The sequence below is a fragment of the Danio rerio genome, chromosome 13 (assembly GCF_052040795.2).
Source record: "Danio rerio strain M-AB ecotype USA chromosome 13, GRCz13ab, whole genome shotgun sequence".
Taxonomy (NCBI): domain Eukaryota; kingdom Metazoa; phylum Chordata; class Actinopteri; order Cypriniformes; family Danionidae; genus Danio; species Danio rerio.
In genome coordinates this window covers 12,042,448-12,056,739 of record NC_141033.1, presented here as the reverse complement: position 1 = coordinate 12,056,739, position 14,292 = coordinate 12,042,448, and the positions used below count along the sequence as shown (strand labels likewise).

General features: G+C 37.4%; 1 protein-coding gene across 2 annotated transcripts in view; it reads right to left on the bottom strand.

Moving 5' to 3' along the window:
- Window positions 1-5,642: 5,642 nt before the first annotated feature.
- trim8a (tripartite motif containing 8a) overlaps window positions 5,643-14,292 on the bottom strand; it is a 53,576-nt gene continuing 44,926 nt past the window's right edge. The window contains exons 4-7 of one of the 2 annotated variants that reach the window (XM_087277326.1): window positions 12,256-12,489; window positions 10,170-10,201; window positions 9,970-10,085; window positions 5,643-7,252 (exon numbers count right to left, since the gene is read on the bottom strand). In XM_087277326.1, coding sequence (XP_087133452.1) covers window positions 6,621-7,252; window positions 9,970-10,085; window positions 10,170-10,201; window positions 12,256-12,489 — 1,014 coding nt within the window. In that variant the 3' untranslated portion in view covers window positions 5,643-6,620. The remainder of the gene's footprint in view (window positions 7,253-9,969; window positions 10,086-10,169; window positions 10,202-12,255; window positions 12,490-14,292) is intronic. The other variant, NM_001278854.1, reaches the window with a different exon arrangement.

The window sequence follows — 14,292 nt, the reverse complement described above, 5'->3', positions numbered from 1 at the left end:
AATCCCTCCCATTTTAAGGCCGACCATAACGTGATGTAGGAGTGCGGTTTCCTCACCCATTATATTGATGTGGTGCCGCACATTAACATGTCTCTGTAACGTGTATACTCATATCAACAAGACAGGTGGTGTGCAAAGCAACCGGGAATAAAAGATCTGTTCAGCTCTCTGTGATCATCAATCATCATCAAATCTGACCAAGAAAGAGTTTTACTAAATTAAAACATTTTTAAAACAGTGCATGATTATAATGAATTACAGTGATTTTTACCCTCATCATCACAACAGCTGTGTGTCAGTACAGTTATTAAAAAAAAATCTTCAATTCTGGTTTGTGGATGTTAAATCAGGTTTACTTTGTACATTAACATGACGGATATCCAATAAGCAGTGAATATTAACTTGTATCCTGTCACATGTGCCATGCAAAAACAATGCAAAGTTAAACACGTGTGCTGTGTGTGTGTGTGTGTGTGTGTGTGTGTGTGTGTGTGTGTGTCTGGGGGGTGGGGGGTGGGTGCGTGAACTTTGTAATAACATTGTGTATGAATCATCGTTGCAGAAGGGCTTGAATTAACTATACAACAAATACATCAAATAATCATTGGGAACGTTCTTATTGTAGTATTTCTCACAAATTTTACTTGAGATCTGCTTCCTTCATGTCTGTCACTGTGCTGTTTATCTGATGCAGCCGAGGCAGAGATTGAGGCACACTCTGGGCGGGGAGACCTAGCATTAAAGGCACAGGCAACAAAAACGACTACACTGTGTTCAGAGCAGAACGTCCAATATTCTGAAAGGTATAATAAATAATTTGATGGGTGTTTTGAGCTGAAACTTTACAGACACATTCTGGAGACACTAAAGACTTATCTTAAACCTTGAAAAAAGGGCAAGATAGGTGCCCTTTAAAAAATTACTATAAAAAACCCACCAGAAATGCAAATCAAATCAATTTGATGTCAACTAAACATTGGTGTTAAAATGTATTACAGGACTGTCCTTTATTACATTTTTGAGGGCTTTTATTTTACACCAATGTTAGATTTAAATTTGATTTTGTTTTGTACATTATAGAGATAAAGGATCCAGTGTAAATATGGAACTTAAGCTTGCAAATGAATAAAACATTTCTTATATTCGAATACTTCTTGTGTCATTATTTTGGTGCTCAAAAGGACGTCAATGTATGGATGTCAAATAGACCTCAAGACTTTGACATCAAATTGATTTGCATATTTGTTGTCAATGTCAATTTGATGTCATTTTGACATCGAGGTGCCGCGCTGGGATCAAAGTCACCATCTTTCCCTGTATAACGAAGCCATATTTAATAATTAATGACAAAGGAAAAGCAAGCGAATATGACTGTTGCAGAAAAGCAGGCAGCTTTAGACAACAGCTAGTCTGTTTGTTCTGGACTCAAGAGGTTAGACCCCAAAGACTTTGCGCAAACACCGTCCGATTCTCACACAGCAACTCTCTCGAAATCAAAATCCCCACATACGAGGTGCTTTTTATATTCCTTTTCACTTCAGGCTTTAAATGCATCCCTATGTGATCACATGTATAGAAGAGCGAAGCTGAGTAGCCTCTGTTGTGTTTTGCAATCGATCCTTCCGGCAGGCTTCAGTCCTCCCACGGGCTGAAATGAGCCAGCATGAGCAGCCAGCGTGATTAGCATCATGGGACGGCAGAGCTCAGAAAAACAAACCCATTGTGGAGCTCTCGGAGCATATGGCGTGTCCACCCACAGCAAGCTGAGGGGGGAAAAAAAGAGGCCAGAGTCTAGTCAGATTTCTAATTGGTCACAAAACGTTGACTGTGCTGGTCTGGGAGAGCAGTAAAGGGTGAATGCATGGGGTTTGTGGGAGGAGAGGGGCCGGAACGTTACACTTTATAAATAAATGATGAGCTGTTCTTCAAGCCTGATTACTTCCCCCATCCCCTTTCTACCCCGGTCGCCCCTGCGCCCTCATCCCACCGTGTTTTAATGGAAAAATGTGACTGATGCCCCTATTGACCCATGTGGAATAGCTGGAAAGTCTGGCATCAGTCCTTGCTATATTTAAATGATTTAGAAGTGGTCAGGATTGTTTTTTGGCATAATTTTCTAAGAGGAAGCTGAATTTTTGCTTTAGATTTACTTTTAATGCCGTTACTTTCTTTTACACAAATGATTAAACTTCCTCGCCAATCATTAACTTCACTTTAAACATAACCTCCAAACCTGTTTTGATAATCAACAACAAGGTCTAGGCAAATGATCCAAGACAAAGACAAACACAGTCCAGCTTGATTTAAGGGATTTCTCTGGATCCGACAATGTTGCGTAATTTCCTGTGATCACAACTGCTTTTTAACAAATATTTTAACTTTAGTTTTGGCCTGATAACTACACTCTAGAATCTAGATAATGCTCGGCTGTTTTTACAAATTTGGGTAAAAGATGGAACAACTTTTTTTTTAATTAAATTTGTTTAACCTAGTTTGGGTTTTGGTATATTTTATCCATATTTGAATTGAAACATCACAACATTTTTTTGAGTCCAAGTACTTCTCAGTAACTTGTCCTTCACAGGCCTATAGATGTTTTCCAACAAGCATACGCAGACTCATGCATGAAAATTTTATCATGCACATGCTACAGTCCCTTTATTTCTGCAGATGTTACTTCTGAGAAGGAATTTCCACCTTTTTGACCTTTTCTCTTCTAGTAAGATCACAACAATGCATTTGTATCATTATTTTAAAGTTTATCTGAGCTTACATTTAAAGGGCACATGTTTTACCTCTTTTACAAAATGTAATATAAGACTTTGGTGTCTGAAGAATGTGTCCGTGCAGTTACAGCTCAAAATACCCATCAGATTATTTATTATATAATGTAGAATTTGTCCATTTTAGTGTCTAAAGACAACGTAGATGTTTTTGTAGCTTGTGGCTTTAAATGCAAATGAGCTGCTTCTTTTCGCCCACCGCTCTGATGTTTTTGTCCACTTCTTATGCATTACATCAGATAAACAGCAGTCAGTGATAGAAACAAACATGGACAAAACCGAAATAAGGTCACTAGTCAAAAATACGTGTCATTGATTGTTATCTATATGTTGCAGTGTTCGTACATTCATAGAAAGCAATGGTTAAGATTCGAAAAGACTTGATGTGTCACAGAGAAATGCATCTGGTGTGCGATAAACATTAAGGAGCAGTTTAAGCCAGTCATCTATTCATGGCATGTCAGAAGGTAAAATGCAGAATAAACGGATTATACATTTATTCAGCATTAAGCGGTGTTTAAATGTATCTTTGTTAGTTTAATGTGTGTATTGTGAAATCTACAGTTTAAAAGTGCCATAAAATTAAGTTTTTTTTTAAATGTTTAGATATCAGTATTGTTAGTTTTTAGGATATACCTTTAGCTAGTGTGCTCCAAACAGTGGCAAAATTAATATTTAGAAGATATAAAAAATAATAATTTATAATTAATAATTATATAAAAAATTATATAAACATATAAAGCTTGTAGTTTTTCAGTTCCGTCTAAATGGATCTACGGTTTTATTTATATCACTTCATACTAGATTCTTATCAAATCATAGTCAATTAAATTTTCTCTAGTATCTGACAAGCCCCGCCCCCTTTAAGACACCTCATTTGGTTTTCATTTGATGAGCTTCTTAATCACTCTGTGGCAAAGCGGTGAAAAACCAACAGCTATTGGCTGTTTTTAAAAAAGGGAGCGCCACTACGTCCAACCCCCTCTTCGTGTTTTGGTTGAGATTACATTAAACATTGAATAAAAATACATACTTGAAAAAACACCATGGGATGGCTTTGAGTATGCAATGAGGCAACAAACTCGTGTACCATTCACACCCATTCAAAACATTGTCAAAATTGAGCTTTCATTCCAAAGTTGCCTTTCCACTGCACTCGATAAATGACAAGCGACAAGCATACCTGCCAACACTTCTGTTTTCCCCGGGAGTCTCCAGTATTTCAGACCCATCTCCCGCTCATCTGCGTATTGATCTGTCTGTCTCCCCCCCTCCACCGAGAGACCTGATCATCTCCGTATGCAGAAAATTTGCATCCGATTTTAGCTGGAGATCCATAAAAAAATATTTGAACTCCTGCAACTAGGCCGTATGCAAACAGTCGACCGGATGTGATCTATTCCAGTGTTGTCCAAGCAGATGCGTGTGCGTGAGATGAGAAATACTATTTTTTCATTAAAAAACATTTCTATTCATAAACGAGTAATAAAAATATTATATTTTAATGTCTCCATATTCTCTATAAAAGTCTATGAATTTATAGTATTCATTCATTCATTCAACCATAGTGAACCTACAGAGAATAAAGGGTCTAGTTTTTGCACTTTTTTATTTCGGACACTGTGAGAATCAGCTTGGTAAAGTCTAGATTGGATATGCGGCAGGCCGGATGTGCGATAGTCATATCAATATAGCAGCATTTTTTATGACAATGTATAACAATATTTATTTTTTTCACAGTGCTATGATGGTTGGATTGGGGGTAGGCGTTCAAAAATTTAATTTATTGGGTAATTTAATAGATAACATAAATAATACTCGGTATAACTACTGTTTTTACCTTACTGTGACGGTTAGGTTTAGGGTTGTAAAATACAATTAATTGAAAATTTCATAAATAATAAAAACAATTCTCATTAACTTTCCGCTGCAAACGTATCAGCTTCTCTCCCATGGCACACAACAAAACATGAAATTCTGTGTGACTGCCACAAGGGGGAGTATTCAGACAGTCATGTCCGAATGTCATGTGCAGTGGAAAGGCAGCTTAAGGGTAATTTCTAATCATTATAATTTCTATAAATAATGATATAATTTTTTTTTACTTCCCTAAGCCACATACAAACTATGTAGAAGACACAGAACAACTTACTGAAGTTAACATATTTAATCAATGCACTCTATGGCAGTGTTTCTCAAGTGGTGGGTCGCGACAGTGGGTCGCAGAGTGTGTGGTCAAAAAACAACAAATGTTTATTTTTTTTTTAACCTATTTTGCTTAAATAAGACTTTTATTTTGAAATGCGCGAGCAATAACTGTACCGTTTGACATGTGAAATTTCATTTAATTAAAGCAACAAATATGTCAAAGCGCAAGTACGACCCCGGATATGTAAAGTTTGGATTTACATATATTGACGACAAAAAAAAGGCTTAAAACCTCAGTGTGTCATATGTAGCGATGTGCTCTCACAAGAGCACTTTTAGAAACCAAACATTTGTCGTTTTTACTTTGTAATATTTCTATAATTTGAGACATTTTGTTAAATGACAATAATAAAGTATTGTTTATTTGTAAGTCTTGGTGATTTTCTTATGATTTATTTGTCACTACTTGTGTATGTTAACAAATAAACACAAATTAATTCCTAAAATTATTTCATAGTCCTAAAAATTTGGGCCGCGGGTTCATGACCATGTAAAAATGTGGGTCCCATGGCCAAACCAGTTGAGAACCCTTGCTCTATGGCACTTATTTCATCCATTTGTGTTGTTATTTTAAAGTCAAAATCAAAATTTAAGCATTTACGCCAATAAGAAAACACCACCACACAATTACAAAAGACGCTGCGCACACACTTCTCTTTAAACCAGCATTTAATACTCTTCTGAAGCACATTTATTTGATTTCCAAATGTACGCAGTCAGTTTTTCCTTGTATAAAATGTGTGAAAAAATGTCCACAAGCGTCCTCTAGTCTCCCTCAGTCGAGTCTCTTGAAGATCTGAGTTCACAGAAAGGCTTTCCTGCAGGCCTACGACCACAAACAGGAAGATTTTCGGCATGTCCTTGTCCACCCTTATAAGACTGAGAGGTGTGTGTAGGCACCAGTCATCCTGAACATGCTTCACATGTGCTTGAACGCAGGAAGTAACATTATCTGAGAGGAAGCAGAATCCAGAAGTGCTTCAGATGCAATAGCTCATGACATGCTTGCGAGCAAAGCCTCCCAAGAACCCGGATTGAATATTTTTTTATTCATACCTACCAACAAATGACTGAAAATAATAACTCATAGCTGTAAACTGAAAAAAAAAAACAAGCTCCTCTGGCCTCTAAGGAATGTAAATAACACATCAAAACCATAACGGTGTTAACCTGTGGAGCGGTTCGGCACAAACTTAATCCCAAATTCTCAAGTTTATAAATAATAAACACACTCCTTATATCGTTCAAACAACCAGAAGTTTAACAGCAACGTTAAACATAATCTTTACCACGTAATCAAAACCACCCAGATTCCAGATGCCTTGAAGGCAGGAAGAGTCGAGGTGAAAGGAGTTAAAACCAACTCCATGTAGGAGCGATCCCTATCAGAAACCTCCGCAATTATCCCAAATCTGTTTGTAATTTGAAAACCTCATCTGCGTCCCGCCTCCACATTTCTCAAAGAAAGATTCCCTTATCTTGTTTTACACAGGGACAAACACGTAATGCTCGAGCTGGAAGAGATGGATGATCTGAAGCCTGAAACGGCTGGCAAAAAGTGCTGTGTTGCTTTTAACCGTGATGTGCCTGAAAGTTCACCGAGGATATGAGCGAGCTGAGGTTGGAAGGTTAACTGGTGACGTAGGGTTTAGTGGAAGATTGCCCGTATAATCCGTAGAAATCAGGGTGCCTGTGGCTCTGCGAGGCGTCGATCCAGTCGTGCATGGAGAGCCCTTGGAGCGGTTGGGACATGGAAGGTGTTGAAGGCAGAGGGTGCGAGTAATCCTGTGTCCAAGGGAAAGATCCCGAGCGTGAATACGGAGGATGAGTGCGGTGGTTGGATATGGAGGGGACGCTGGAGCAGTAGCAGTTGTCCATGGTGCACATGAGAATCTTTCGGCCGCCGTATTGGGGCAGCATGGCCTGTTGGGAGGAGCTTGGATTGGAATAGTCGGCGGAGGTGAAAACGGAGCTGGAATGATGGACAGATTGGGCAGCGCCGCCGCCAGTGCCGCTGCTAAGGCCCACGATGTGCTGGGCGGAGCTGCAGGGAGCGATGGTTGTCTGTGCCGTGGCCCCGTCGCTGGAGCCCGGAGCCAGGAACTGCTGTTTGCTCATGGGGCCCGTCGAGGACTCCAGCAGGCTAGTGCTGCTTTCTGGGAAGGCCGTGGAGTGTTTGCGTTTCTCACCGCCGGTGGGATTCACACTGGAGGGGTGGACAGAAATGCTCTGGAGGAAGTGCGCAGGCGTGCTGAATGGGGCTGGAAACAAGGGGACAGAGAGGACAAAGAGGTTGAGTTGTGGAAAAAGATAATAATACTACATTGAAGAGAAATATTTGTGCAAGATCATAATAGAAAGATAAAGATCTAAATAAAATCAACAGGTACTTTTGATTATTAACGTATTCATAAATGCTGATGCACTAAAAAGTGTACAAAAATCTTATTAGTAGTTCATGTTAATAAATGGAACTGTTTTTGTTCAATTTAACCAATCTTTCTTATTTTTGCATGTTTTTTTATGAAAGATTTTTTAGGATGACAACATTATAGCAATGGTCCCCAACCAATTAGGATCAATTGGTACCGGGCCGCACAAGAATTATTTCTGTTTTATTTATTGTCTGAACAATCTTTTATTTTGAACATTTTTTTTTTGTTTTGAAAAGTGACTATATTCTCTCGCTTACACCTGAGCACCCAAATTTAACACACAAGGAAAAATGAGTGAGAGAAACAGACCTCTTTGGAAAGTTTCTTTGCGAAGGGGAAAAGGCCCAGCTTATTGCCAAGGAATGGATCAGACACCTATTTGTCAACAAATCAGATAAATCCAATGTCCGATGTCAACTGCTGGAGATCGCAAATGACGAATGACGAAAACGTTAGCATATCGCGTCTTTTCTGTGCGCAAGTTAGTTATTTCCAATAGAGGTGTGTAACTTGAGCTTGCAAGTGGCGTGAAGCACTTGTGACATACTTTGTATGAATTTTACACATTTTGGTCGACTAATTATCCCAGACAAACACAGAGCACCCAAACACTGCAGAGCTTTTTAATTTTCTCCATAAATAAAACTTGTATCAGAACTGTAATGTTTTGTCAGCATGTCTTCCTCTGAGAAAACGGTTGATGGTTGCGTAGCAATCTGCTAAAATTAGTCCGCGGTAAAATTGTCAAGCGTTGACCAGTCGGTGGTTATAAAAGGTTGGGGACCACTGCATTACATGGTAAATTACAAAATATAAGGGTAAATTACATACAGGGAAAATTCTTATAATATATAAAAAAATTAAAAACTAGTTTAAAATACTGGTTTAAATGTGTCATAATCTTTGTATTCATATTAGTTTCATACGAAACTTTCAATACAAAGATGAAGGGCCCTATCATACACCCGGCGCAGTGTGGCGCAAGACGCGGCGCAATAGTCTTTTGTTAGTTTCAGCTTGGCGCAAGAGTCGTTTTGAGGCAATGCGCTGCGCTGTTTAAATAGCAAATGCATTAGCGCTCATTTGTGCGCCCAAAGGCGCTCTGGTCTAAAAAGGAAGGCGTTCTGAGGCGGACCGCTGGCGCGTTGCTATTTTGAGACACTATAATAGATTTTTCATTAGACCAAAACTAACCTGGTCTAAACTCCGGCACAGAGTAATTTAAATATTAAGGATATATATAGGATATAATAAGAATAGATATAGGATATAAATATAAAGGATTAAAATATTACAAAACATTATTTTCTAGCCTACATAAATATGAAAAATCACTGCTTTTATGTCTTCTTCATCTCGGAAGGCTTTTTCAGTTCATTCATAACAATTTGCTTTTGTATAATGTTATTATTCTTAGCAGTATTATTTATTATATCCATATTTATATTTGTTTTATTAAAAACAAGCTTAGATTTACCCACCTGTCAGGTTTAAGACCATATGGGGCATGGCAGGTGTATTTGGAAATAACTCCGTATTTTGACCACACTTGGTAATTATTGTTCATTTATTCGTCTGCTAGAAATTAGAACTGAATTTAGAAATAGTTTTGAAACAAATCTTTGCGCTTAACAAACAAAATTAATTATTTATAGGCTAATTGATGTCTGTGCGTAAAGGTTTCCCTATCCAAGAGTGAAAGTGAAAGTAGATCATTTATCTCTCATTCTCACGCAGTAGATGCTGTTAGCTGTTTAACAGTTTTCCGTTAAAAAAAACTGTTAACTGTTTGCTTGTGAAATGCTCATTTTTTCCACTTAGACTTACTTTGCGTTCTGTAAATAGCGAATGCGCTCTTGGCGCGACGCAGCTGGGTCTTAAAGGGAATGGGAGATGAGACTCTAATTGGTTTATTCTCAAAACACACTTATAACTCATTAAGAAAATAAACTCAACCCTTTTTAGACCATGCGCCTTGCCGCAAGGCAGATTTCCCGTCCTTAAATTAGCAAAAACGCGTCCTGACACGCCCTGAAATCGTTTGCGCCCTGTGTTTTGCACTCTGCACATGGACCGTCAAAATAGAACCCTAAATGTCAGTTGGTGTAGTCATCAAGAAAATTGATTTTCCAGACATTTTTTAAACCTTTTATCTTGCTATTTACCATATATTTATATTTTTAAGTTATAAAAGCTTCTCCAGCTTTTTTTTTTTACAGAAAACTTCAAATTTTTAAGAGACCTGTTAATGTTTATTTTTATCCTTTGTAATTGTTTTCCTGTGTTTGGTTTTACCACATCAACCCAGCATGGTGCATTAAAAAATACAAAGATTTCAGTTAAGAAATTAATCACCATAGAGGATATACATTTATCCATAAATCATATTTATTTTAATGTATATTTTAACTAACTATCTAAGTTACTTCAATCACCCCCAAGCTTTATTTAAGGATTAGTTGCAATTAGTTATTTTTCATTGCTTCTTTACAAAATCCACAAACACCAACCCACCAGCTGTTACTGAGCAAGACTCCTCTTACCTTCCAGAACTTTTCTCAGGTTCTTTTCCTTTTTTGAGACTTCGGACAGGAATATTTTGGAATTAAGATGCCCTACTTTGTAAGGAGGCAGAACGCTGCCTGTGCATGACTGTGATCTGTAAAAGAGCATTGATCACCATATGTTCAGGAATCGGTTTGAACACTTGAAAGTAAAATGTGTGCACTCATGAATGACATACCTGTCCATGAGAATTTTCACTGGCTTTGTGTTCTGCAAAACAAAAAACACAAGAAAATATTAATCTCCACAAGCTTGTGCTTGACTGCTTCATTGTCTGTAAACATTGAAATATCTGGAGGAGCAGATCTGCTGATAGCCACACACAGACAGGGCAGGGTTTCTCTCAGGTTTGGGCACATTCTGGGTTTATGAGTGCACGTGGGGTGAACGAGAGGGCATTTCTAATGAAAGTCAGAAGAAAATGTTCTTAAGGAAATGTTCACTGTGTCCGAAACTCAATACAGCTCCGCAGTCAGACAGACATTTTAATTTGGAAAAGTGGTTTTAGACTTCCAAGAATCCATGACATTATGTTGAATAATCAAAAACAAATTAAAGACAATATTTAATAACTACACTGCCTTTTTTAAACATAGAATCATGCATCAGGGGAAAAGTATGCTTTTTAAAATGACTTAAGAGCATGCAACACTCACAATTACAATATTGATAGTTTTTGAAGATTTATTTTACAGTCATAATAAATTCAGAGAGATTCAGTTACCAGATTTTAAAATCTGGTAACTTTAAATGTGATGTCCAAGTGTTAAAAACGAACATTTTAAACTAAACAATGATCAACTTAAATCAAATCTGAATTGAATCAAATCACCATGGTCTTAATAATAGTCCTATTAAGTACATATCTTTAAATATTAAAAGCTTTCATAACTATACTCTAATAATCTTCTTCACGCAGTGAATTCTATTTTACTGTCAATATGTGTTTTTGTTAGTATTTTAGAAAGTGACGGTCATACTGAACACTGGCCAAGTTAAATGTTTTCAAATTTACCATAGAAAAAAGTCCAATTAAGTGCGTGTCCTTCAAATTGAGAGTGGCTAACTGTAGTATTGGTAACCTAGAAACCAACGGTAAACAAAGCAAGCATAATGGAGACAGATGATTAGTCACGTGGTTGTAATGTTCACTACCGGTGTCAAACTGGATTGTTTCTTTGGTGCACCGCGATGCAGACGTGTACAATTTGTTATCTGTTCAGTAATAGATCCTAACCACTTATTGCATACTGACATCAATTATCTCATATACGATATGTGGCGGTAGAATACTATGGCGAGGGAGACGAGAGCAAGTAATTAAAACGCAAAAACTCAGTTGGAATTTTGTAAATGAATAGGGCATGGAGGGATAACTGGGAATAGAACACAATCAGGAACTATGCTTCTAACTACAGCTCCAGAGGTGTAGTTGCTAATGTACAAATTTTTCAGTTTGCAAATGTTGGTTGAAATGATAAATTTGGGAAAGGCCAAATAAACAAACTATGCTTATAATGACACAACTTGCGACTATAGTTTGCTAACGATGGTTTTCGGAAACGCACCCCTGTTCGATAAATATCCAGCATCCTTAGTTATTATATTACCAAAAACAGAAAAACATTGCGCACCTCTAACTAGGCATGCGCAATATATCATTTCAGCATCGATATCACAACGTGCACATCCACAATATCCACAATGCAACGTTGAGTCTGGATTATAGTTGACCAGCAGCTTATATACGGAAATGGATACGGAATTTATATGATTTATTCAAAAAAAAAAAAAAGTTTTGTCTTTGCGAAAAGAAGATTATTTTGCATACCACACTGCCAGATATTTTTTCTTGTTTTAAGGAAAAACTACATTTCTTCGTAAGCTGAAAACAAAACAATATTTTACTTTATCTAAGAATTCTTTTAGATATTTGGACTAGAAACAAGTAGGAAAAGCATATTTTGCATTGTGATTATTCACTCTCTGTACCTGAATTCTGTTAGGCTTCCTAGAAAACCATCAAATAGTTCAAACAATCTTATGGAACTATGTTCAAAATGTCGCAAAAAAACAAACAAACAAAAAAAACACAATACCAGATTTTTCTAATATTGTGCAGCCCTACCTCTAACCTAAATGAACAAAAAAAATGACATTTATGATTTAATTTCTTTCCTCAAACACACAGGATTGCTGGATTTTGTGGCTGACCAGATGAAAGCATCGGTGAAGGCTGAGTAATAAGGCTGAATAAAGCTGACCTTCATAATGTTAATGTCCTCAGCCTTGTCGAACACCACCTGGACGGAGCTGAGAAGTTTCTTGGCCTCCTGACGACGTTCGTTGAGCTGTAGGGTTTGTGTGGAGCTCTCCTGGCAGTATTTGGAGTGAGCTTTATCCAGCACCTCCAGAGTCCTGCCCAGGTCGTCCTCTAAAAGCTGGTGCATCTTATGATACTGCACGCGCACCTCCTCTTTCAGCTGCCGGACCTTATCCTGAAACACACGAGGAGTGCACAGTCAATTTCTCTAAAGGCATGCAAACAAGGGGAACATTGTATGGGTCGGGGGCTTTACGTATGTATTTGTGGTTACTTTATGTAGTTGTCAATATATGTGTCTGTATTATTACTATTGGTGGTTATAGATTAGTTTTTTTAAATCTAGATCAATCTCACTGTAATCTTGGAATTAATCTAGATTAATCTAGATTAAAATGGCTCAACTGAATTCTGCCGAAAGCATTCAGAATATCTGTGCTACCCAAATAATGACTAAAAGTAAGTTTTTCAGAATGGGTTTTTCAAGCCAGGTGGCGCATTAGACCAGGGGCTTATCTCCGGTTTCCAGAATGCATTACAAACTGCTTGAGAAACTGTTCTATGATAATTGGTGATGTTTAATAAGATGTTCTTGTGTTTACTGTTTATTCAGTTAAACATGAATTTTAAACTGTAGGCCGGGCCTACATAAGCTCGAAACAGCGATTTTTGATTACCTTATTTGTGTCAAATACGGTACCCAGTTTGTCACTGGGGCATGAATGAAATGTTTATGAGTGATAGTGAAACTGCCGAACTGCAGTTAAAGTCACGCAAATTTAAAGGAAACTCTTATAAACTCTTACATGAAAGCACTTCACGTAAACACCTTAATTATATTATTGTCTATTATGGCAAACAACTATATTAAAGAGATGTCCATGTAAATGTAGTCAGTAGTGTCTTCGAAGTTAGTGAAAGATCCAGAAGGGCATATTGTTGATATGATTCAGAAGGGCACTTTTTTGTCAGACAGCTCAATGGTTTGACTTTACTTCACCGTCATTCATTTTAAAAAAGCACCTGGTCTATTTTATTTGTATTTTTTTTATTCGAACGCATAAACTCTACAGGTGCCTGATAGTTAGATGTGGAGCTAACATTAATCAGATTCACTCTAGTGAACTGCATCCATGTTAGCACGTCACGTTTGATGTGGTAATTTCACAGTAGGAATACACACAGGTTCGAAGACTCGTTATCGCCACCTACAGTGCAATTTGGCCAGGTAGACATCCAAGATAAAATATTTAAGTGAAAGTCATCATAGCTTCCTTAGAATTGACCCAGCTCCCAACCCAACTTAGATGAACAGCAATATTTTGTTATGATAACGTCGTCATCTGATAACGACCCGCCACTAATTATTACCTTAAATCTTAAAAATGACAGACTTCAGCAGCCTTTGAGATGTAGAGTAGGCCATGTTAAATTACTAATATTACTCTGAGTTTTTGGCTCATTCTGGTTTATATTATCCATATTAAAAATAAATAAACAGTGGAAGAGAAAATAAGAACTAATGAACCATTTAAAAGCAATAGCACAAATAAAGACAATAAGGGCATGAATTAAAGGACTTCAGGCACCTGGGCTTTAGTTTATGTTTGGGCCCTGCTACACTAATGTGCCTTTTACACTCCTGTGTTTCATTTAAAATGGTGTTTTACAATGAATCCTAATTCAGGTGTTTTTATTGCGGTTTAAAAAAAAAGATCTCTGTCCACTATACAGGCTAAAACACATGATAAGTGACCTTTCATGCTCTAGGCATCCACATATTTTGTTGCCATTCATATTTGCAGTCTACCAGTAGAGTTAAGGCTATACTTAAACTCTGCGGCTATTTGGGGAGTTTTCTGCACAGATTTGGCCTGACAAAAATGAAAAACTTCCCATAACCACATGAAGGTCTAAATACAAAATTAAGTTAACAGGAAACCCTTTAAAATGACATAAAACACTACTGATAATAAAT